We start from the raw sequence: 26,669 nt of genomic DNA, 5'->3' as shown, positions 1-26,669 counted from the left end.
GGGGCAGTCGGGGGCGCTCGGACCTCGGCCGCGCAGCGGGCAGAAGGCCGTCCCCCGGGGCCACGGACTCGTTTGCGCCTCTTTGCACGCCCCGCCGGGCTCCCGGGGCAGCGGAGAAGAGGAGGAGGAGGACGCCGACTACTATGAGAACCTGCCCGGCGGCTCTCCGCCCGCGCCCGAGCCTGAGGGGGCGGAGGCGGAGCGGCGGCCCCCGCCTCTCCCGGCGGCGGGCTCCTCCCCGGGGGCGGAGGGCGGCCGCCTGGAGACAGGCAGGCTGCAGACCCAGTTGCGAGAGGCCTATTATCTGCTGATCCAGGCCATGCACGACCTACCCCCTGACTCTGGCGCGCGGCGGGGTGGCGGGGGCTTGGCGGATCACGGCTGCCCTGCGGGAGCCCGGGCTCCGGGCCAGCCGCCTTCCCCCAGCGGGCCTGAGGACCGACGAGCCTGCCCCCGAGACTGGGAGCGGGGAGGCGGCGACCGCCCTGGACAGCAGGTGTCCCCGCCCCGGTCGCCTCCTAGGGAGTCGGGGGGAGGCCGGCTGCAGGCTCCTCGGATGCGGCTGCCCTGCAGCAGAAGCCTCGAGAGCCTCCGGGTGCATGCCAAGCCGCCTCCCTTCCAGCGGTGGCCGAGCGACAGCTGGATCAGGTGCGGCGCGCGCTGGGACGGGGACGAGCCCCCGCCACGTGGAGGCAGGATGGACGGCTGGCGCGGGGGCAGTGCCCGGACTGTGGCGCCCGCCGGCCGCCTGCCTCTGGGCTCCAAGGACCCCGGCCGCTCCTCGGGAACCCCTTTCAGGGATCCATCAGGGTCTTCTGTGTTACGCAGCGGCAAAGGAGACCGCCAGGAGGGGCCCCCCTTCCTCAAGCCGCCTGCGGTGACAGTCAAGAAGTTGCAGAAGTGGATGTACAAAGGGCGCCTGCTGTCCCTGGGAATGAAGGGTCGCGCCCATGGGACGCCCTCCAAACTCACGGGAACGCAGGCTTCCTCCCCAAATCTGGGTGGTTTGAACGTGCATGAAAACCGAGTCCTCTCAGTGCCTCCAGACCAAAGAATTACGCTCACAGGTATGATACTATGCAATCTAAACGCTAACACCGCGAGCCTTAATGTTTACCAACTGGGTTTCTGACTTAAGAGCCAAGAATAAAAGATATGCTTTTACAGACAGGTACGTTACGTGTGCCAAAGTAAGTGTCATGTAGAGTGGCAGCTTAAAGCGATTTCAAGGTTACTTAGTATAATGCGTTTACTTGTTTTGCCTTTTTTTTTTTTTAAGACAATAGCATGAAGAATTGGGGTTTTTGTGTTTTCTTTTCTAAGAACCAGTATGCCTACTCCTTAAGTACAACAGTGAGCAAAGGTTAAGTTCACCACACATTTTAGAAGGTATAGGGATGCGCGGTGCTGCCTTGATTTTTATCCTCTGTAGCTCTAGGCAAATCCATAGACTTTTGTGGAGTTTGTGAATTTGAATTTGAACCAAGATAGATTTTATAGGCGTCATAAACTGTCATTTTACTTATTACAACTTTTTTCTCTTTCTCTTAGGCGCGCACACACACAGATACACACACAACCAAAAGCCAAAATAGACCAAACCAAAAAACCTACCATAAGTAAAACTTCTTTTTAGTCAGGTATAATTTCACATACTCCTTCTCTCCACCTTCTCCCCCTTCCCCAAGTACTAAGCTTTTTATTGTGGAAAATCAAGAACACTAGTATTTTACTCAAAAGAAAAATGTCCTTCGTGGGCTTTTGAAAAAAAAAGTGCAGACACTCAAAGTCATTTGTAAACTTGAAGAAACTCTATTTATATTAGAAGTAAATTAGTTTTTTAAAAAATATATTCGTCTTTAGTCCTTATAATAGGATTATGCTTCCTTTTTGGTATGTGTATGATTTTTAATTGTCAGGAAGGTTTAGGTTATCAATTCTAGAAATCTCTTAATTATGTTGTAAATATAAAAAATTCTTTTCTGAAAGGAGTATAATACCTTCAAAGTGAGCCAAAACAACATGGCCTTTTGAACTACACTCTTAAATATAAAGACTTTTTAGTGATCATAAAGACTTAAATGTCAGTAATACTTTTAAAAACATAAATGCTGAAATGTAAAAGGTATTTACAGCACTTGGCACTTTCTCTGGTAAGAAGTACAAATCCTGCAGGACTGGGTTTGTACACATTAACTTTGTTTAACCAATAAGCACACAACGTTGGGGAGAAATAAAGTTCACAAAACTTCTAATCAAACAATGAGGACAACTCAAATGATTCATTTAAGTGTGTGTCAACTTGAAAAGTTTTTTTGGATTTATCAATCTCTAATACATACCTGTCAAATTTTATCCTCAAATTTAAATATTCCATTTCACTTGAACTAAAGGATAGAATATAATTTTTTTGTGGAGAGAGATGTACTTTATACTAAATTCATATTAACCATGTGCATTTCCAGGAGTAAAGTATTTGTAATCATTTGTTATATTTAATTGCCACAATATCTTTACCTCCCGTGATTTGGGTTCAGTTAACTACTTGTATAATAGTTGAATTTCAGCCATAACAAAAATCTGTATAATAGTCAAATTTTTTTTACCCTTTTGTTGCAGAAGTAAAACATTTACCAGTTGATGGCTTTTAATGCCCTCAGAAGTAAACAGTCAAGAATTTAAAAAGTGTAGTTCCTCTAAGAATGAATTTATTTTTCCATTAAGAAACTAATTGAATGAAGCTGCTAACTTTAAAAGAAATTAAAATGAAACAGAATTACTAATGTTTTATATATTTTATAAGAAATCTAAACCAATACTACTGTAATCTCTGGTTTAAACAACTTTCTCAGATGTTACTTCCTTTCAAATCACTAATTTGTCTTTTAGGAAAGATGAAAATAATTTGTGCAATATTTACGTATCTGGCATAGATTTGGAGAGTTTTTTTTTTAAACTATTTTTCATGAGTTAGTTTGTCTTATTAAGACCATTCTGGATACTTTATGTGGTTCTCATATAATCTTTATTACCCCACCCCCACACATACACCGCTATTGTGATATGAGAGCTGTCATTTAACAACAACAGAAGAAACAGAGGGATTAAGTAGTTTGCCCAGGGTTACTCAGCTGGTACCTGTATATGGATTCAAACTCAGATCTTCATGATTCCCAAGCCTCTGTTTATATAAGGTAAGAGAGACTCTAAAATTCTTAAGGTTTGATCCAGTTAATTCTATTAGTTGCTTTGACTGAGGAGATGGATGGAATTTCAACAAGGTTTAGAGGGGTAAGTAACTTACTTCTTCTAAATTGCAAAGAAGAGGGGGCAATCTTAGAATAGGTTTTAAGACATTTTTAAGTAATCACTGTATCTATTTTAAATTTTTACCTTTAAGTATTTACTTACTTCGAATTGTTACTTGGCTTCTATTAACACTTTTAAATCATATTTTCTAAAAAGTTATTTGAAGCAGTCTAAATAAAGCAGTACATTCCTGGTTGATAAAGACATTCAATATCCTGAAAGGTTTATATCACATTTTTCTGTACAATATTATTCATGAGGATATTTTCTTTCAAAATAAAATTATATTTAGACCAGCCTGAGCAAGAGCGAGACCCCGTCTCCACTAAAAATAGAAAGAAATTATCTGGACAACTAAAAATATATATAGAAAAAATTAGCCAAGCATGGTGGTGCATGCCTGTAGTCCCAGCTACTTGGGAGGCTGAGGCAGAAGGATTGCTTAAGCCCAGGAGTTTGAGGTTGCTGTGAGCTAGGCTGATGCCATGGCACTCTAGCCAGGGCAACACAGCGAGACTCTGTCTCAAAAAAAAAAAAAAAAAAAATTATATTTAGAATTTATAGTACAGGATAACGATATAATGGAATAGAGATACATAATCTACATAGGTTTTTTGAAAAGTTTTGAGACTATGACAGATAGAAACCAAAATGATTTTCTATTTTGATTTCTGGCTCCTGCTAAGAACTTTTGATGGTATTGTAATGCCAATGATTTGATGCAGTTATAGTATTCACAGATTGGCCAATTTGTTCTTAATTGAGGTGATTATTTAAGAAATTTAAAGTCATTACACATAGTAAATATTGTCAAGTTTCTGCAAGCCTTAAGATTAGGAAGGAATCTTAATCTATTTGCTAACTATACTTCATTATAAGTCTTTAAAAATAAGTTTTAATTAGCATATAATTCTCAGAAATAAATTCAAAAGCATCAGGTTGAGCTATTTCAGCCTTTTATTGTTTTAAAAAATAATTAGCCTACTTTGACTCCACTTTTTCTAATGCATCTCTGAAAGAAAAATTTAGGCTGTATAACTTGTTAATATTTTGTCTAAAAATTTTAGACATTCCTTTTAAGATAGTATTAGCCGATATGATCTTTCACCATCTTAAAGTGAAGTTGACACTGATTATGATTCCCATATACTTTTCTTTTCTCAAGTATTTGTAGCTCTGATTTCTCATCTTTATGAACTATATAATCTTTATGAATTTTCCCAGCAAGTTCTTTCTGCACTGGCCTCTTCAAGATTAGTAACAATAGGTATATAGTTTTTGATAGTCTTCTACCTTTAAATCCTTCTCTGAGAGATTCTGCCATTGTGGCACTAGAAGCAAGTGCAGTTGCTTTTTTATATTTTGGAAGAGTGCCATGGAACATTGGAGTTGCTGGTGGCTGGAAAACTTTGAGAATTACAAATTCAGCAGAAAACAGTGTTGTTGATTTAAAAGTCCTACATTTCTAGATCAATGATTTCCAAAGGATGTCTGGTTTTTATTTTTTGAGAATCATGAAGGCTGTTTTCTAGACCTTTGCCATTCAAAGTGTGGTTCCCTGTTTTGGAGCAGTGCTTTTCAAATGTAATGTGTATATGGATTCCCTGGAAATCATGTTAAAATGTGGATTTAAGAGGTGTGAGGTAGGACCCGAGATTCTGCATTTTAACAACCTCCCAGAGTAGATGCTGCCCTTTGGTGGACCACACTTTTGAGTAGTAAGGTTCTAGAGTTCTCAGGTCCCCAAAGTTTTAAAAAAGCATTTTACCTTGTTCTGATACTTGATACTTAACGCCTATTAGAGCAAAGCACTTGAGCTCTTTTTGCTTCAGTTTTATAAGTATGAATTAATACTCATTGCACATATATGTTGACTTTGAGTAATTCCCTCCACATTGGACTCATTTTGCACCAATAAATATCAGTGAGATTTTGTAATCTGTGAGAGAGGAGGCCATATAATATAATGGTTAACAGAATAGAGATTTTGGGTTTCTGGTCAGATTCCACCACTTACCAGGCTTGTGACCTTGTATAAGTTACTTAACCTTGTGTAGCCTCAGTCCTCAGGTTGCTGTGAGGATGAAAAAAGATAATTCATTTGGTACTGTGCCGGGTGCTTAGTTAGCTGTTATTATTGAGAGGGAGGCAAGCAGGCTTTGTGAGAGTGCTGTTTGCCCCAGATCATTAGGATTCTGGATAGAGAGTGAAAAAGTCAAAGTTGAGGAGTGCTGCCTTGAGGAGCACTGGGAATTGAGCTAGAGTACACCTTTTTAGGGGTACTTATTTATTCTGCTCATTTTTTCTTTTGTGCTTATTTCTCTTGCTCCTCCCCGTTACTTTTGTGGAACTGAAAACAGTCTCAAAGTTTTCTTCTCTACTTTCCTGTCTCAAAAGCTAGGACACAGCTTTCTTTCTTACGGGTTCTTATTATTGCTAGTCACAAGGGAAGAAAAATAAAAGAGAAAGTGATTCTTTCCTTTTCATTCTACCTCTTTCCCCCTTTTAGATTTATCTAGGAAAGATAAAGACGCACACATAAACACACACACACACAGAAATCTAAGGCTTAAGTTTATTCTAGTCATTTTATCTGGGCTGCCAGACTTGACTCTGTAAGCAGGGGATGCTTATATGTATTTAGATGTAATATTTTAATAAATAGTAAAATGTTTAATGCTGTTAAAACATAGATTTAAATATCTAGTACAGTGTTCGTAAGAATTCTTTTATTTAGTATTTTTAAAGAGAGGTAGGAAAAGCAACAGTTTGTTTCTGCAGTAGAATTTTTTTTTTCAACATGAATTTTAGGGGGAAAACTCCAAGAAACAACAAAAAAAGAAATTTTCAAAAGATATATGTTGATACTATACATATTCAATGAGGGTTGAAATACATGCTTTCTTAGAAAATTTACTGATGCTTTTGAAGTGGGGGCGCTAGTTAAATGTTCAGCAGTAGTAAGTCATCTAGATTTATTATGAAATAATAGTTGAGAAAACAAAATTGACTTGAGTAGTTCACCACTGTGTGGAATGTTTTTCTGAGTGAAAAACTTCTAATTACTACTTCTGTATTCTCTTACAAATTTTCAAAGTAAAATGACTTTAATTAGAATCTGAAAATTATACCATACATGTATAGTTGCAAGAGAATAAGGATTTTTTTGTCCTGGAACTTCGGATACTTATTTTCATATTTTTACTTGTACCTTCTTTCAGCATATATCTGAAGCTAAAAGTAACTCTTAAATTTATGCTAATAGAGTTAAACATTAATTTTAGCATAAAATGGGAGGGAAGATTGCAAATAGCTTTCCATTTCTGTAAATTTACATTCATATGCATCCATTTAATTGAGATAAAAATGAAATGTTTTAAATTATTAAATAATTGCTCAAGTAATGTTTATTGCCTTGAATAATGTGTTACTTAATTGAATTTTAATAACTGAATAAATTTGGCCTTTATCAAAAATTATAATCATATAGCATTTATCTATAAATTTAAACTTCAGCATCATGTGTTTTGAAATATTTGGCAATAGCAATCATACTATATAGTCTCAAGCTTTTATAGTTTGTAGTTTCATTGAAAATAGTTGTAGTGTGCCTCACAGTGTAATTATTCCTTTTAGTATTACACTTTCATTAAATGCTTATATCAATGGAAGTATCAATTTGCTTAAATCTGGGATGCTAGCAGCTTTATTTTTCTCATTACTTCCTTGGAATGTAATAGAAGCGTGTTTAAGGAATCATTTACAGTATATGTCAAAAAACTCCAATAGGACTCAATATAATAACTGGGCATGGTGGCTCAATCCTGTAATCCTAACAACTTGGGAGGCTGAGGTGAAAGGACTGCTTGAGGCCAGAAGTTTAAGACGAGCCTAGGCAACATGATAAGACACCCATTTCTAAAAAAACAAAAATTAGCTGAGTGTGGTGGTACATGCCTGTAATCCCAGCTACTCAGGAGGCTGAGGGGGGAGGATCACTTGAGCCCAGGAGTTCAAGGCTGAAGTGGACTGTGATCCCACCACTGTACTCTAGCCTGGACGATAGAGCAAGACCCTGTATCTTAAAAAAAGAAAAAGAAAAAATAAAAAAAGGACTCAAGATAACGTGTCTGGCTGTATAAAATTTTGGATGTTGTAAAAGATGTGTGGCTAATAGCCACCTTGAGTTATATAATTTTATACTTTTTGCTTCAAATTTAAATTATGTCAAACTATATGTAATATCCTGTGAAGGGCTGAAATGCTATTAAATAATATAAGATTTGGATTTAAATATGAAATAGATCTAAATTTCTATGTACCTGGCAAAAGCATGTGATCACCGAAAACCCAAAAGCCCCCAGTGATTCCTCAGTGTGTGTTGATTATCAGTTCTTGATTTTAAGGGTAATGGAGATAGAACCAAAGAAAGACTCCTGAATCTTCAGGTTTTCATTAGTTAAATTAAACTAAATCAATTCAAGCTATATATTGAATGTTTGTTCTATGGTTGCATGTTAAATCCTGGAGGGTGGAGGTAGGTATCCCTTGGTGTCGTAGTAACCTAGGTGACTACTACTGATACAAACTTTGGAGTCAGAATAGTTGGAGTGCTGCCTCGTCTATTTACCAACTAGGTGGTCTTGAGCAAGTTACTTGACTTTTTCAAGTAGTACTTAATAGTTTTCAAAGTATTTTGAACATTATCTCACTTAATCCTTACCAGCAGCCACTTTATAAGATAAACTGGGATGATATTATCTCCATATTCAGAGAGGGTCACCTATTTTTGTTCTGTTTATGGGTAGCATGGTATGGAGAAGGAGGGGTAAGAACATGGGTTTTAGGGTTAGACAAGCTTAAATTTGAATCCCAGGGCTAGCAACTTGACCATTTTTCTCTTATTCTTTGAGGCTCATGATGGTAACAAAAGATTGTTGTAGAGGTTGAATGAGGTAGGGGGGCCTCCTTACTGCTTTATCTCTTGTGCCTGGCACATAATAGTCACTCATTTGTGGAGTAAATAAATGTCTGGCACAGTAGGTCTTCATGGGGGCATCCTTCCCTTCTGATTCCTGGTCTAATTCCTGCATCTGGAATTGAACTTGAACCCTAATTTGTGTTTAAGAAGATTTTTGTTTCTCTTTGGCTGGTTTTTGTTTTGTATTAATCTGCTTGGTTGGGTGCCTGTTTAAGATTTTTTTAAAAAGACAAATTTACATTTTAAAAGGGTATTTTTCAGTAGAAAGGAGATTACTGAAAGCCTTGATTATGTCTGAATCTAATTTTTCTGATTGTTATTAAGCTTTTCATGGCATAGTGTGTTTTATCAGTCTATTATTAGACCACTGTTTTTTACTTGCTGTAACATTAAGATTAATCAATCATAATTCCATAATTTACAAACTTGACACGATCTTAGATTTTTACAAAGGTGGTTTTAATTATCTGTGTGCAGTGAATTATTATGATAGTTATATATTTAGCTTGTTGATTGTCATTGAAGTCTGCTTTATGCACCTTTTTAGAAGCACAAAAAATTTTCTTCTTTAGACCAAATTAATGTTATATATGTATTTTTAGAATCTAATCACATTATATTAAGATATGCATGTATCTAAGTATTTGAGGTCTCCCACTGGACGTCCTTAAGAGAAAGGGCTATTTTGTTCATTCTTATTTCCCTTCTGCTTACGTTTATGGCAATAATAATTACTGTGTTGTACGCTCTGTAAGATAGCATATCTGGTTCTAATCTGAGGCCTTCTTAAGAGATTTTTATTTGTATTTTTGCCCTAGATATTTAGAACTTAAACCCTACTTAAGGTGCTACTATTCTATATGGTTAAGAAACCAATGTTATGTTGAAATTTTAATAATCAGTAAGGCACATTTTTTTTGTTAGGTTATTGAAACAATTTTTGTTTGAAAGGGTAGGAGTATTACTTGTATTTTCTAAAGACTTCTGGTCTTTGTAATAGTTTAAATTTATTCAAATATTAATTAAAGCCATACTATATACAAAAAATTCTATATAAGCTTTTTCTAAAGTATGTTTTACTTAGAATAAGGCTTTGTTAGCAGTATAGTTTTTATAAAGACAGTCTCAGAGGTTTTCTTTTAGAATTCTTGGACACTTATACTATCAATCTGATTTCTAAATCATAGAAACCATATTTAGATAGAAAATTCAAATTTTTTCTAGTTCAATTTTAGTCACTGAATGTAATTAATAATACCTCTCTTCTTTTTCTTCTTTTTAAAGATTTTAATAACTTTAAAGTGATGTGTCTTTCCTGATATGCCAGGCTTTATATTCTACCTTCTGTTCTTCTTTGAAACAGATTTATTTGAAAATGTCTATGGGTCTTCAATGAAGAGAGGAGAACTTGAAGATCTGAAGGATAATATTGAATTCAGAGGTCACAAGTCACTTAACAGCATCACTGTTTCAAAGAAACGCAATTGGCTATATCAGAGTACTCTGAGATCTCTTAATATGGAAGCAGAAAATAAGAAATGCCAAGATAGAAGCCAGTTATCCATCTCACCTGTGTCTCTACCTAAACATCAGCTCTCGCAACCTTTCCTCAAATCGTCTGAAGAATACTGTACATATATGGTGTGTAATGCTACAAACTCTTCATTATCAAGAAATTGTTCTTTAGACTTTAATGAGGAAAATGATGCAGATGATGAAGGAGAAATATGGTACAACCCCATTCCTGAGGATGATGACCTTGGTTTATCAAGTGCCTTGAGTTTTGGTGAGGTAAACTCTGCTGTTCTGAAGCTTCCTGCTGTCAGTTTGAGCATGTTGTCTGGTAGTGACCTGATGAAGGCAGAGCAGCATACTGAAGACTTGCTGTGCTCTTCTGAACACACAAATGATATTCAAGCCATGCCGTCAAGTGTAATGAATCCTATAGATTCCATCCCTTCCACAGAATTTATGCAGCAATACAAGCAAAGGATAGGACACAAGACACAAGAAGCTATAATGGTGGAGGATAGTCCCATGTTAAAATCTCCTTTTGCAGGTAAAAATGATTATATATTTGCCTTTTCTTTCTTATATCATTTTTCAATTCTTTGATAGCTAAAACTATAGAAGTCTGTTATGTTTATGTATGTATGTATGTAAAATGAATGTATTTAATTTCATGAAAATAAAACTCAAAAAGGTTTTTAAACATTTTTATGTACATGCTGGTTTAATTATTCCTATCACAGATTTGATTTTATAATCTGGTATGCTTTAGTATGTTGATCCTTTGAGACAATAATTGCTTTTCTCTTAGCTGAAAGAATGGAATCATGGGGAGTAGAAGAGAAAGATATTGTCTTTATGTAAATCTTATTTTGCTTCGTTCATTCATTCATTCGTTCACAACTGGCCTAGCCTCAGCTGGAAAGTTGTATTTTCAGTGTACCAGTGATCATTAGTTTGTGTTTTTATACCTAAGTTTCCTTATGAGCTAAGGAAAGGGAGAAGAGGAAAAGAAATGAAACATAGAAGTAAAGACTTTGCAGATAGGGCTATTATCGTTATGGAACTGAAAAAAAATAATTGAAGTTGAACTATATGAAATTGCTGATATTCAACAGTTTTTGATCTGCAAAAGAAAGCATTTCATATAGTTAATGGTTTTATTCTTCCTTGATTGCCTTCAATTTTCTGATGTGTTTCTTTTAGTCTCAGATACACTACCAAGGAAATAGAGCGTAGGGCACATTTGATTGCAAATACCAAATTCTGACTTATATCATTTTAATTTATACAAGTTCAAGTGATGCAGAATATTTGAAGATGTGGGTCATAGCAGATGCTGTCAGTACCTTGCCCCATATCCCTTGGGTTTTATTACTTTACTTACTATTTAAATGGGAGAACCCTATTTCCAGTCGCCAGTATCTGCATCTCTGATTGAGGACTCTGAAGTCTTAGGGAATTTCTGTGCAGGGCAGCCTGGGAGTACCTTGCAACCAGTGGCTGATAAGAGCTGGTATTAACCGACTACCTCAGCTCCCTCACTCATTGGGAGGGATAATTCTGAATCCATATTTTACATTGTTTCCCAGAGTTTTCTCATGAGGTTAAGCTCCAGTTGCCCATAATGGTAGCAGGCTTGATAATTCACCTTGAATTTCCCCCTGGATTTTCTCGCTTCCTCACTGGTGTTTCTGTACTTTGCAAATAAACTACTTACATTTGAAACCTATTCTCAGGGACATGAGGAGGTGGAGTAAACGTTATAGTAAGAGAACAAGTTCCAAAACAATGTGTACTATATGATGGCAGTTTAGAAAGAAACACTGAAAGCTATACTGGAACTTTAAGTGTTTTTTTGTTTATATGTTTTTGTTTTTTTCCCCAGGTGTTGGAGTTGAAAATAATTAAAATTTTTTTCTTTGTGCATTTCTAATTGTAGACTAATTCTCCAGAGTGAATGTGTGTTTCTTTTGTAATCTGAATGGAGAGAAAAAGAAACACTATATGAAATAATACTTTGGAATGCAGGTTGTGGTCTGGGTAGAGTGATAGGGAAGGCTGTAGTATCACACAGTGATGGGTATGGAATGGTGCAGAGAAGGCAAGAGGGTATGTAAGGAGAAAAGCAAGGTTACGGTGTCTGTTAAGTGACACATATTTTAAGTTACTGTCCTGAAACTTATTTTTTTATGTTTGTAGCAAATTATAAACTTGGAAAGACAGACATTTAAAAAAATAAAACTTAAAAGTGTGGTATGGATGTCATTTGTGTTTCCTTTCTTACTGTCATTTTTCTCTAAAACATGTAATTAAAATATAATAAGCACAATCCTAAATTTACCAAGGGAAATATTTAGACAGTTTATTTATATGCTATCTTTTTTTGTTTTATATTGATAGAAGGTTTACCTAAAGTGATATGTTTTTCTCGGCAATATTGGCAGAAAGTTGTTGAGAAGTTGGCAAAAAGAACGATAGAATTTCAAAATAATTTTTTGATTAGAGAACCAAAAAACTAATTTATAAGTATTTTGAATATGAACAAAAATTTTAAAAATCATCCTAACACAATTATGCCTTGTGCTTTGCTTATTAACTTCTCAACGTATATGTACCTTTTATCCAGTTGCAGTCATTAGTGGATTTTTTTGCTGTTTTCATTTGGTATCTTCATCTTTCATTGCTACATGTGGATTAACATGATTGTTTTTCAAGCTTTATAGTATAATATTTAATTGGGCTGATGTGCCCTAATCTATTTGACCTGTTTCCCTAATGTTGGGTGTTAATAGATTGTTTCCAGTGCTATTGTAGTGATCTTCATCATGTTATTTTTTTGTTTCATTTTTGTTTCATTATTTTTTGGCTCAATTACTAGTATCATTACTTGGTCTTTATGGCTGGTTACTATTGTTGGGAGTTTGTGTATTGTGGTTCCTAAAAGGTTTACCAATTTACACTTGGTTGGTTGATTAATTCATTTATTTACTAAATATTGAATTCCTGCTATCTGTCAGTTACTGTTCTAGGTGGTGAAGGAGCGTGCCAGTGTCACTTGACTCTAGCCTAGTTCATAAATTGTTATTTAAAGATTTTCATTTTGTGCTTTCTTCTTAAAGCTAGTATATGATTTGATTAGTATAGTTGTAGTTTAATTTTAAGTGATTGTAGAATTTGGTAATATTTCAGCTCTTGGATTTTGTAAAAACAAAGCATTTTTGTTTTAATAAATTCATTCTTGTCTGCAGAAGTTGCTATTATGTACGGTATTTCATTTTAGTAATTAGTTAACGACTTCAGTAGGAATTATTTACTGACAATGTATAAATAGAGTCAGAATGTTAAACTCAATAATTTCATAAAATCTAGAACCATTCAATATATAGGATGGCTTTTCTAGGATAAAGAAAAATAGATTAATGTTTGTAGACTAAACAGTAGCCTGATTACTATACGATGTTTAGTAAGCCAGTAGAATTGTACTGTGATTAGCAATACAAGGGGATGCTTTGTCTATTTTATTAAACACTCTATTTTTTATTAGCTGCTTACAGAAAAGCCCAGTGAGCCTACTTAAAATAGTCCTCTCTCTATAAAGAAACTGCTTCTTTGTCATTAGGACACATCGAGAGGGATGGAGGGAGAATATTAATACTTTAAAGAAAGGTTATTTCATCTATCGATTTTTTAAAATGAATAAATACTTTTTCTCATTTTACTTGTGAAATGCCATGTTACATAGATTAGCTTCTGCTATGATGGTTATTAGGTCTTCCTCTATAAGGAATAGTTAGATGAAGTGTGAAAAATGAATTTAAATTTTACGTAATTGGGATAATATAGTATTCTCCTTGAACGCAGTCATGGAGTTTGACCTGAACATCTAACTAAATCTCCCCATTGAGATGAAACAAGGGAATAATTTCTGTTCATGTGAGAGCTTATTTAGTTGATGGTTTATAAAATAGGAATAAAAGTAGAAATCAAAACATATCACTTTAAAATATCTTTTTTTTTTCCTTGTTTTTTAAAGGTCCTGGGATCCTAGCTGCTACAAGTAGGACTGAATTGGGAGTTATAGAACCATCTTCTCCAAATCCTAGCCCTGTGAAAAAAGGCAGTTCAATTAATTGGTCTTTGCCAGATAAAATAAAATCTCCACGAACTGTGAGGAAACTTTCCATGAAAATGAAAAGATTGCCAGAATTTAGCCGAAAACTGAGTGTTAAGGGAACCCTGAATTACATAAACAGTCCAGATAATACTCCTTCTTTGTCTAAATGTAACTATCAAGAAATTCATCATACTGTTATTCTACCTTCTGGGAACACAACCACAGCTGCTAGGAGGAATGTTATAAGCCGGTACCATCTTGATACCAGTGTATCTTCTCAGCACAGCTACCAGAAGAAAACCTCTGTGAGTTCTAAGTATTCCTGCAAAGGAGGTTACCTCAGTGATGGAGACTCACCCGAACTTGTAACTAAATCTGGCAAACATGGATCTGAAAACAAATTTGGAAAAGGAAAAGAAATAATTTCTAATAGTTGTATCAAGAATGAAATAGATATTGACGCTTTTAGACATTACAGCTTTTCTGATCAACCTAAGTGTTCACAGTATATATCTGGACTCATGAGTGTGCATTTCTATGGTGCTGAGGATTTAAAACCACCCCGCATAGATTCAAAAGATGTCTTTTGTGCAATTCAGGTAGATTCAGTAAACAAAGCAAGAACAGCTTTGCTCACATGTCGGACAACATTTTTAGACATGGATCACACTTTCAACATAGAAATTGAAAATGCACAACATTTGAAACTAGTAGTATTTAGTTGGGAACCCACGCCAAGAAAAAATAGAGTTTGTTGTCATGGAACTGTTGTTCTCCCCACATTATTCAGAGTGACAAAGACACATCAATTGGCTGTCAAACTTGAACCTAGAGGTCTTATTTATGTGAAAGTGACTCTTATGGAACAGTGGGAGAATTCTCTTCATGGGCTAGATATAAATCGAGAACCAGTAATATTTGGAGTTGATATTCGAAGAGTTGTAGAGAAAGAAAATATAGGATTGATGGTGCCACTCCTGATACAGAAATGTATTATGGAAATTGAAAAGAGAGGCTGTCAGGTATTATTATTTCACTATGTTTCTCTACTACCTCCTTTATTCACTGATTAATTGATTGATTGTACGTCTTGGGGGAAGGAATTCAAAGTAAGGTAAAAAAAATCTAATTTGGACATTTTCCCATTCCTATTCTTTATTTTTATTCTATTACTGTTTAGAGTATAATTCATACCTTTGTTGTCAGTTATCGAGAGCATGCTAGATGGTCCCATAATGTAAGTTGTGACAAAGCACTGCATGGGTCTTATAATTAGAGGTCAGGATTGCTTTCTAATTGCACTTCTAGAAAATGCCAGAGCTGATAACATAGGTAAAGGCTAATTTAGTTATGAAATGTTTCTTCATGTTTTGACATTCCTATGAGAGAAAGTTCTAACAATGAATCCTGTGGCCCTGCTTCACTCCCAAAATTAACTCCCTGCCCTTATTCCCTACACTCTCTCAGTCCCACTCTTTAGAAGGCACAAAATTATCTGTCTCTTTACTTTGGGATAGCATGGAGGGTGAGGAGATGTCCTACTAACAGGAACACATCTCATTCTCTTTTTTTTTTTTTGAGACAGAATCTCACTTTGTTGTCTGGGCTAGAGTGCCATGGCATCAGCCTAGCTCACAGCAACCTCAAACTCCTGGGCTCAAGTGATCCTCCTGCCTCAGCCTCCCAAGTAGCTGGGACTACAGGCATGCGCCATCATGCCCGGCTAATTTTTTTTTTTCTATATATATTTTTAGCTGTCCAAGTCATTTCTTTCTATTTTTGTAGAGACGGGGTCTCACTCTTGCTGAGGCTGGTCTTGAACTCCTGACCTTGAATGATCCTCCCGCCTCAGCTTCCCAGAGTGCTAGGATTACAGGCGTGAGCTACTGCGCCTGGCCTCATTCTCTTTTAAATAAGAAGGCAAAAAGGCAATCCAGTAAAACAAACAAAAAATCTGATGTTATTTGTAACAAGATATGTAAATGTTTGTTAATTAATAAACCTTATCTTTCTTTATTTTTGTTATAATAAGAAACAGCATATCACTGAGGATATTATTCTGAGGTATAAGTATTAATAATAGTTTATACTGGTTTTTGTGATACGTGTTAAAACTAAAAGTCATTATGTTCTAAGTTATTTCTGCTTTAGTGTTATCAGAATGTACAACATTGGTTAAAAAGATAAAAGACAATGAGGGTAAATATCACAAAATCTGAAATATGATTTCTTCATTTAATAAACTCACCTTGAACTTAACATGGAAACTATAGAAACAGCACAAGTTAGTGAAGTTTTGCATTAAGATGCAGAAGACCTGGATTCTGGTTTCTCCTCCATTGTTATTCAGCTGTGTGACCTTGGGCAAGTCACTTAATCTCTGTGGGTTTTATTTGCTTGTATCTATAAAAATAGATACAGTAGTTTCCTGAGGCTAAGAGGAAACATCTGAACTTTTGAAACTTCTAACTCAGATACGATTCTATCTCTAGATAGAATCTTTTAAAATCATCTGAACTTTTGAAACTTCTAACTGAGATACATGATTCTATCTCTAGTTTATGTTGGCTATGTGGGGAGTGAGGCCTTTACTTTCCAATCCAACTTTTGGTCACTTACTTTTCTTTCTTAAGGTTCTCTGTTTTTTTCCATCATTTTTTTCTTTTTTCAGGCAGTGTGTAGAGAGTTCAGAGATTAGGTAGACTTTAAAGTTAATTATTTAGCAGAAACTTTTGTAGTTGAATATTAAAATAAGTAACTCAAATGGCACTGTACTTTTACAGTCTATTTTCTGAAATATTTATAAAGAGCAAGTGTATAACGACTGTTAACTCTTATTTTAAGTGCCAAAAGAACATTTTTAGCAATGGTTTTTATTTCTATACTTGAAGTTTAGAAAGATTTATTTTAATAAAGATTTTCTGTGAACTAAAAAGTAAGTTTTACTGTTGTGCATTTGTACTTTTTAAAGCCCTTTTTTGTTTTGTCTCTTTTGCTTCTTCCTTTCCCCACCTACACACACACACATGCACACATACTCACACATAGAAAGAGGCTTATTGTGCCTGCATTTTACAGGCTGGCATACTACTTAAATTTTGAGTACCAGCCAGGCATAGTGGCTCATGCCTGTAATCCTAGCACTCTGGGAGCCTGAGACAGGAGGATTACTTGAGGCCAGGAGTTTGAGACCAGCCTGGGCAACAGAGCAATACTGCATCTCTACAAAAAAATAGAAAAATTAACCAGGCATGGTGGTATGTGTCTGTAGTCCCAGCTACTCTGGAGACTGAGGCAGGAGGATTGCTTGAGCCCAGGAGTTTGAGGTTGCTGTGAGCTATGATTATACCACTGCACTCCAGCCTGTGTGACAGAGTGAGACCCTGTCTTGATTAGAAACAAAAAAAGAAATTTTCAATGTTTTTTTATTCAGTTAATTATTATTTGTTCACCATGTAAATAGGTTTTGATAGTCATACAAAAATAGTTGGTAGCATGGGTCTTTGCATCTTCCAAATGCTTTGAATGCCACTACTACCCATGTCTTGCTTCCTATGGAAAAATTACTATAGTAATCACACTTATGGTCCACTCAGTACAGATTCTGTCTCTGATAGAGGCATCGAGTGTGTACTTCAAGGGTTTGATTCAAGATGTCAGCATCTGAAGTTAGGGATATATCCTTACATATTTTTTCCTTGAAATATCTATGTTAGATCTTCCTTTATTCATCTTTTTAAAAAATTATGTTTGTAGTTTTAGCTTTTTAGGATAAAATGTTCCATTAATTTACTGCCTACTATTTAAGTAGTACTTCCTTTAATTTGTTCTTGGTGCATTTCCTTCTTAAGTTCAAGGGGATACATCCTTATTAGGGGATTTTATGACACTTAAATGTGCCCACACCAAAAGGGCTATAATCAACTTAGTTTCTTTTATTGTGGTAGCATTTCCTTTGATCCCATTTAATATTTTAGTTTCATTCTCTGGGCCATCTACATTTTTACCATGTCTTTCTTGAGATGATAACATACAGTTCTCAATGTGAATGTATCATGAATGTGGGTAAGAGTAGGAAATTTGAATTTTCTTCTTAGTGTAATCCTTGGTTTTCCATATTATGTTGATACTTTTGAATGTAGCAGCATAATATACATTACTGTCTTTTAGAAATAGTTTTAGGTTCTTTACAATTTTTCAATTAATACTTAATCTTATCATCTCAGATATTTTGGATAACATTTCCCTGTGTCCATTATTGACAGTTTCCCATAGGGAGACCTACCTTCTATAGTATATTCTATCAGTTCTTTAATAAATCAGAAGAAATTAGTGTCATAAGTAAATCTGGAAATTTCATGTGTGTTCTCCTTCCTCTAGATCATTTATAACAGTTTACAGTGATTCCTAGTTCAAATCCTTAAGGATTGTTTTTACTTTATTTCTGTCTTGAAATCATGTCTTTTTCCATAAGTTTTCCTTTAATTCAAGATGGTTGAGCTTCCTAAATAGTCTTTGATGTGGAAGTGTATGTGACAACCACTCATTCTTCTTAATTTTTTTTAAAGGTTTATTCTTTCAAAGAACTGTGATAGCTTGATCAGGCATGTTTTCTCTTTACAGAGACCATGTTGATTTCCTCACAGTGAATTTATAGTGAATATCTTGAGACTTGATATTTTAGAATGTATATGGATTAACAGTGTTTTAAAAGCAAATCTTTTCAATGCAGGTTGGTGGGATGGTAGTGTCTGCATCTTATATAAATTTTGAACTGGAGGTTTTATTTTATCTTTAATATATTATTTTAAATTTCCTTCATCCTTTTACAATCAGTTACTTCGAAAAGTTTAAAAAAAAACAACTTAGGTTTACTTTTATTTCTAAGAATCTTTCTTTCTTTCTTTCTTTTTCTTAAAAAGCTTTACACAAGTAGTATACTGGAACCTTATTTCAATCATGTACTAATTTTAAAGATACAGAAACTGAGTGTTAAAGAGATTAAATAACTTGCCCAAATTCACCAAGGAAAGTGTGAAAGAGTGGGGCAAAATCCTTGTTCAGCCTCTGTGCTGTATTACTTCAGTGTCGAACAGAGATGTGAAAGGGCACATTCTTGGAGCATGGAGATATTGGCTGAGCATGTAAAAACTAAAGAGAAGGGATTGTATCTTTGCTTTGTAGTGATAGCCAACACTACAGAAATCACAGTATATTATTTGAATATAAATGAAAGAATAGGATATTTTTATTAAATGAATCATTGCCAAGTTGATGTGATTTTATACTGTACTATTATATTTTCCCTTTATCAAATTTACCATAATATGGCCATAATTTTATTTCTAGGTAGTAGGCCTGTATCGATTATGTGGTTCGGCAGCAGTCAAGAAAGAACTTCGAGAGGCTTTTGAGAGGGATAGCAAAGCTGTTGGTCTGTGTGAAAACCAGTACCCAGATATAAATGTAATAACAGGTAATAAACAGATTTTATTTTATGTATTCATTCTGAAAAGACTACATCTGCAAGAAAGAGAATTGAAATACTGTTTGTAGCCTAAATTTTATTTGGTTTTATTCTGAAGTCTTTTCTTTCATCACAAACGCTACTTACTGTGTTATTTTCTGTGGGGAGATATTAAGCTATTGTCCCTTACCCTCAAACAGTCAACAAGTGGTGGGGGAATTAAGACCTACTTTAAATTAGCTGTAGTAGCTAGCAGGAAGGAGAGGGTATTTTCATAGAGGAATAGATAAAATACCATGGCAGTTCAGTTTGACTGGAGCTTAGGCCATTGACTATCTGGTTAGAGAATTTTGGATTTATTTACTAGCCAGAAGGGATCCATTAAATATTTTTGAATAGGGGAATATAATTATTAGAGATTGTTTTCAGGAATATTAATTTGGCAACTCTGTGATGGATTGATAGAAGAGGCCAGAGGCAAGAAAATCAGTTAGAAAGCCTTGGTAGTAGTCCCAGCAAAGAAGTGATAAGAGCTAAGGGAGGCTTGTAGCAGGAGAAATAGGAAGCAGTAGAATCAAAAGGATATGAAGAAAGAGAGGGCTCAAACAAACATGACTTTGAGACCTAGTTGATTGGGTACCATTAGCAGAAATAAGACTTGAAGGAAAGCTACTGCTCTTGGTGGGGAAATGTTAACAAAGATTATGAATTGGGTTTGAATATATTGAATTTGGAATATCCAAGTTTGAGATCCAAATGGATATATCAAAGTTGAAAGTGTTCATTTGCAGCTAAGGAGAGAATGCAATAAAATTTGAAGGGTCTTTTGTTTGTCCAGGTGGTGATTATAATCCAGTATATAACATTGGAAATATACTTCAAATACCACTGAGAGATGGGGCGGGGGAGTGGGGAATGGCAATTTGAGGGTTCCTGGCATATAGGTGTAATTAGAGCCTTGCGATTGTCCATAAAGTTTGAAAAGACAAAAACTTTGAGAATCTCCAAATTTTGGAGACAGGCAAAGAAAGAAGAAATACCTAAAGAGATTGAGAAGAAAGGAGTCAAGTTTGGAACATAAGAAACAACAGAGTTTAAGGAAAGGTATAATGCAGTGTCATTCTGTGGAGAGATTACATAAAATGAGAATAGAAAAAAGGCCTTTTAATTTGGCCGTTAGGAGATTGTTCATAACCTTATTGATAATCTTCAAGGCTACTGGCTTATAATTCAGTGTTTGCTTTTTGTTGTTATTTTATTTTTTTATTATCAAAGTTTTCAAGCATATGGGAAAGTAGAATAAATGATTAATGCCCATTGTCACCTGGTTTCCATAATATCAACATATAACTAAACTTGCCTTATTCATACCCCTGCCCATCCTCCCCAGCCCTAGATTATTTTTGAAGCAAATCCCAGACATCATATCCTTTATTTTTTTTTTTAATTTATTTCAGGATATTATGAGGGTACAAACGTTTTGGTTACATTTTATGTCTTTGCCTCACCCAAGTGAGGTTTAGAGGCATGCCCTTCCCCTCTACAATGCTCACCGTGTCCATTAGTTGTGAGTTTATCCCCCCAACCCCCTAATCCCTGGAGAATATTATTACCGTGTGAGCACCATAGTGTTGATCAGTTAGTGCCAATTTGACGGCTAGTACATGTGGAGGCTATTCCTCCGATCTTGTGATACCTCACCGTGGATAATGGGCTCAAGCTCAATCCAGGAAAATATAAGAGGTGCAAGATCACTGTCGTTTCTTGTAATTGAGTAATATTCCATTGTATATATATATACCAAATTTTAATAATCCACTCATGAATCAACGGGCACTTGGGTTGTTTCCACATCCTTGCAATAGTGAATTGTGCTGCCATAAACATTTGGGTGCAGATGTCTTTATTATAGAATGTCTTTTGCTCTTTTGGGTAGATGCCTAATAGTGCTATTGCTGGATCGAATGGTATCTCCAAATTCTTTTCCACAGAGGTTGCACCAATTTGCAGTCCCACCAGCAGTGTAAGAGTGTTCCCGTCTCTCCACATCCTCGCCAGCATTTGTTGTTTTGGGACTTTTTGATAGAGGCCAATCTGACTGGGGTTAGGTGATATCTCATTGTGGTTTTGATTTGCATTTCTCTAATGATTAGAGATGTTGAACATTGTTTTATATGTTTGCTGGCTATTATTCTGTCTTCTTTTGAAAAGTTTCTGTTCATTTCCTTTGCCCATTTATTGATGGGGTTGTTTGATTTTTTTCTTGTTGATTTTTTTAAGTTCTAAATAGATTCTTGTTATCAGCCCTTTATCGGATGTGTAGAGAGCAAATATTTTCTCCCATTCTGTAGGCTGTCTGTTCGCTCTAATGATAGTTTCCTTGGCTGTGCAGAAGCTTTTTAATTTGATCATATCCCTTTTGTTTATTTTTGTTGCTACGGTGATTGCCTTGGGGGTCTTCTTCAAAAATTCTTTGCCTAGGCCAATGTCTGAAAGGGTCTTCCCAACATCTTCTTCTAGAATTCTTAAGGTTTCATGTCTTAGGTTTAAGTCTGTTATCCATCTTGAATTGATTTTTGTGAGAGGAGAGAGGTGGGGATCCAGTTTCAATCTTCTGCATGTAGCTATCCAGTTTTCCCGGCACCATTTATTGAAAAGAGATTCTTTTCCCCAGTGTATATTTTTGTCTGCTTTGTCAAGGATTAGATTACCATATGCGAGTGGTTTCATTTCCGGATTCTCAGTGCTGTTCTAAAGGTTTATGTCTCTATTTTTGTGCCAGTACCATGCTGTTTTAGTTACTATAGCCTTGTAGTACAACTTGAAGTCTGGTAGACTGATACCTCCCAGTTTGTTCTTTTTACTTAAGATTGCTTTGGCTATACGAGGTCTTCTCTGGTTCCATACAAAGCATAGAATTATTTTTTCTAGATCTATAAAGAATGATGATGGTACTTTGATAGGGATTGCATTAATTCTGTAGATCACTTTAGGTAGTATGGAATGGACATTTTAACGATATTGATTCTACCAATCCATGAGTAGGGTAGATTTCTCCATCTGTTTACATCTTCTACAATTTCTTTTCTTAGTGTCTTACAGTTCTCCCTATATATGTCTTTCACATCTTTCATTAAATATATTCCTAGATATTTAATTTTCTTTAAGACTATTGTAAAAGGTATTATACTTTTGATTTGAAACTCGGCTTGCCTGTTACTGGCGTATATGAATGCCTCTGATTTGTGTGTATTGATTTTGTATCCTGAGACTTTACTGAATTCATTTATCATTTCTAGGAGTCTCTTGGTTGAGTATTTGGGGTTTTCTAGATATAATATCATATCATCAGCAAAGAACTAGAGGTTGATCTCATCTGCCCCCATTTGGATGCCCTTAATACCCCTCTCTTGTCTAATTGCTCTAGCAAGGACTTCCAGCACTATGTTGAATAGAAGTGGAGATAGTGGGCAACCTTGTCTGGTTCCGGTTCTAAGTGGGAATGCTTTCAATTTTTCCCCATTCAATATGATATTGGCCGTGGGTTCATATCCTTTCATCTATAGATGCTTCAGTATGTATCTCGAGATCTTCTGTGTATTTTGATAGTTCTCTTCTCCCTATTGTCAACTGCTGTTTTTTCTTGCTATAATGGTGTTTATCTCTTCTAATTTGCTTTCTTATTTTACACACAATTAATTGTCTGGATGAGAATTTAAAGGAGGTTCACCTTGCACATGTTAAAGAGATTTTTTTTGGTTGAAATCCTTAAAGCTTACTTTTAGGATTGAGGCTTTCGGGATAGTTGAGATTCTCACTCTGAACGCTGAATGACTGTATTTTCATAGAATATTAAATATATACTGTTGGATAACCAAAGCATTTAATATTAAACACTAAGAGAAAAACAACCAAGGTACTTTTTCTTTCTTATATGTTTTAGCAAATCTGAAATAACAGGTTTTTTTAATAGAAGAAGAGGCTTATTTCTACCAAAATATGGGCTGTCTTAAAAAATAGAATGTTCTTCCCTTGTTAATATGTCATTAAAAAAAATCAGCAAAGGACCTATTTTATGAATTCATGAAAGAGAAATTTTATAAATACCAATTTCCAGAAAAGTACACACTATAATTAAAAGTAGATTATGTCTTAGGAAAGTCTTCTCTTAGAAATAAAAATTATGTTAAACATAATATAGTTTAAAAAGATGAAGAGAGGGTCCTTAGCTTTGGAAATTTGCAGCATATGCAGAACATGAACAATAGGTCAATGAATGTTAGATTTATAGCATTCTTTTCTAAAATTGTGAGTTTCTGTAATTTGTAAATTGAGCATTTCTTGGCTCCATTCTTTGTACTATTCCTTTTCAGTAAAGCTGTTTTTCAGAAGAATTTAGAGCTATTTTCCTTCTTGTTAAAAAGCCAATGAAGTGATTTAAGATTTGTCTGAGAAATATCACTGGAATTGCATGATACAAAATCCTTGTGGCTCAAAATAAAAGATATTGTTGATTTGGGGAATTGGCTGGTAGTGGTGTTGCCCCATGTGTTTGTTCCACACAAACTCACATTTCTCAGCAAACTTTGAAATATAATTAATAGTTCAGTAGGTCTAAATGAAGTGAGTGATAGAGTTTGTTCACAGTTTAATGTGTTTTTGTTAGTTTGGTTTGTCTGGAACACAGAATGAAATACTCCAGACAAACAAGGTTTTTTTCATCAAGTACTAAATTTAAGGTATGAAGCCTACTCATAATTGTTTGTGGGGCTTATTTACCAAAGATAACAGGAGGAGAATTTAGAAAAGTCAAAATACTTATTATTTAGTGATTACTAAAAAAGAACTAAGTCTTCTGAGGAGGAAATTTATTTATTTTTATTTGTTTAATTTAAATTTTTAGTTATTTTTATTCTTCTTTCCTTTTATTTTTTAAATTTATATTTTATCTTTCTTTTTTTTCTGCCAGTGACTGCCGGTGGGATGAGGAGGAAATTCAGTTTAAATGTGTTCACTAAAATAGATTTCTTGTCAGTGCAACACAATTAGTATCTAGATTTAGTACTTAAAAATTCATTTGGCCATGCCTTTTTCTGATTTAATCCTACTTTAATCGTTTTTATCCTATCTGCCTTCAAGAAAAAACATGATCAGAAATAAGCCAGAAATTATCTTTTAAACATTAATATTTTTCTTCCTTTTTACATATTAAATACACATTTCCTATCATACATATATTTTCTCTGAGCTCTGGCATATTAGCTTCCAAATTACTTCTCTTTTCCTTTACCTGGATTGAACATAGACATTGAAACTGTATAAAACACCAAGGAATGTGAAAAGCTAAGGAATGGTCATATATTTAGCAACCCAAATCTACTGAGGTTGTTTATGAGAGCCATTTGGTCTGAGTAACATGTATAGAGTATGACTAAGGTAAATGATAAGGTCAGAAAGAGTAAGTGAGGTAAAGTAGGGTAGGTCAGGTTAATAGAGTGTAAAACTTAATTTGTAGTTTTACAATGATTTAACATTCAAATCTACCTACTATAAATGTATCTTTTTACTGCGTAATATAAGTTTTACCTGCAAAAGAATGATTTTCATGGTTGTGACTGTGCATTTTCAGTGTTCTGGATCCAGTGTGTTAATTTTTTGTCATGCTAGATGCCTGTAGAGGATAAGGGCACTTTCCTAGGAGACAGAGTCTCACTTGAAGAATGAGGTTATTTAACATATTAATCTTCATAGTCCTGCAGTTGCTGGTAGGAAAATGATATCCATCTATCCAGTAAGTATATATTGAGTGTTTACTATATGCTAGGTATTTTGCTAAGGCATTTGGACCACAATGATGCATAAGAGGTCATCTCCACCTTTAAGAGTATTAGTCTCAAGGGAAAGACAGTCAGAAACAGCTAATTATAAAATGTGAGAAGGAGCACTTAACTTATCCTGGGAAAATTAGGGTAAACTTCCTGGAAGAGGTGACTTCTCAGCTAACTTCTGAAGTGTGAGCTGGACTTAGCCAGGCAAAGGTGGAAGGAGGGCAATCTATTGACAAACACTTTGAGATGAGAAACTGCATGAAATAGCACTTGCTAAAAAGTAAAGCACCAGGCAGGTGAGAATGGTGAGCTATAGCTGGAATGCTCTCTCAGGAACCCAGGACTGACAGTGAGGCTCATTTGGAAAAATCAGGGCTAGAATATGGTCATTTTTGTATTTTTCTTTTCTTTTTTCATGAAGTTAATTGGGTAAGTTTCCATGTAGTAGGTGATAGACTAGCACTAGCATTGAGACATACAGGTACCTAGGAGAACTGAAAGAATGATAAGGAGATGGTGATGTGCCTACTCTTTGAGGTGAATGTTTGTAATTCTGTGATTTTTTTTTTTGTATTCCTGTGTATTTAGTTAAAAAAAAACTTTAAAAAATTATCCACTTATGTTGTTGTGCTAAAAAATACTTGTTTTGGTTTTTTTCTCCAAATCAGAACTGGTATTTTTAACCCTAGCACCATATATTCCTGGGGTCCTAGCATGATGGTGGTAGTAGGAATCAGTAAGAATCCCACAGGAAAAGGGGAGTCTGATTATATTTCTAACCCAAGTCCTGCCATAATCCTAGGTGACTTTATCTTACAAATGAGGAGTTCAGAACCCTAGATTATCAGTTTCAGATCAGTTATAAAGCTATCCAGTGACCTTTATGTCAACTCTACTGTAGTGACCGACCTACTCGTAAGATCATAACTCGGTTCTTATCACCTAGAATTGTTTTGGCTCTCAAACTATGAATTCTTTTCATTCTAGAGCTATAGTTTCCTATCTCTCAAGTTTTTTCCTACTCCTGCTTTTCACTTCATTAGTTATCCTTTGATATATTTGTGCTTCCTCAGTTCCCCTCTCATCATTTCCTGCTCTAGTTGTATTAGATTTCATGGTTCTTCATTCCAGCCACTCTCATGCAAATGTCCTCAATTTCCTTGCCCTATTGTCCTTATTTCCCACCTTCCTGGCAAAACGTTTGTAGTTAGGGAACACACTTCATAGGTCTTAAAAGCTTTTGTATTGATTTGGGCTTACTTTAACACCCAGAATATGGTTTTCTTGTGGTAAATGTTCCATCTGAGCTATTGAAAAGGATGTGTATTCTGGTGGCTTTGGATGGACTGTGCTATAACTGTCAATAAAGTCAAGTGGGTTAATAATGTTGTCCCAGTCTTCTATATCTTTCTTTTCTTTCTACTTGCTAATAGGAGTGTTAAAATCTCCAACCATAAG

General features: G+C 35.4%; 1 protein-coding gene across 1 annotated transcript in view; it reads left to right on the top strand.

The window, feature by feature from the left end:
* The first annotated feature begins 216 nt into the window (after positions 1-216).
* SYDE2 (synapse defective Rho GTPase homolog 2) overlaps positions 217-26,669 on the top strand; it is a 34,014-nt gene continuing 7,561 nt past the window's right edge. Inside the window, exons 1-4 of the mRNA XM_069478147.1 lie at positions 217-1,067; positions 9,654-10,349; positions 13,836-14,938; positions 19,266-19,392. Of these exons, the coding sequence (XP_069334248.1) occupies positions 320-1,067; positions 9,654-10,349; positions 13,836-14,938; positions 19,266-19,392 (2,674 nt within the window). The 5' untranslated portion in view covers positions 217-319. The remainder of the gene's footprint in view (positions 1,068-9,653; positions 10,350-13,835; positions 14,939-19,265; positions 19,393-26,669) is intronic.

Source organism: Eulemur rufifrons, chromosome 8, assembly GCF_041146395.1.
Source record: "Eulemur rufifrons isolate Redbay chromosome 8, OSU_ERuf_1, whole genome shotgun sequence".
Taxonomy (NCBI): Eukaryota; Metazoa; Chordata; class Mammalia; order Primates; family Lemuridae; genus Eulemur; species Eulemur rufifrons.
The sequence above is the reverse complement of the archived record's forward strand: the minus strand, read 5'-3'. Positions and strand labels throughout refer to the sequence as shown.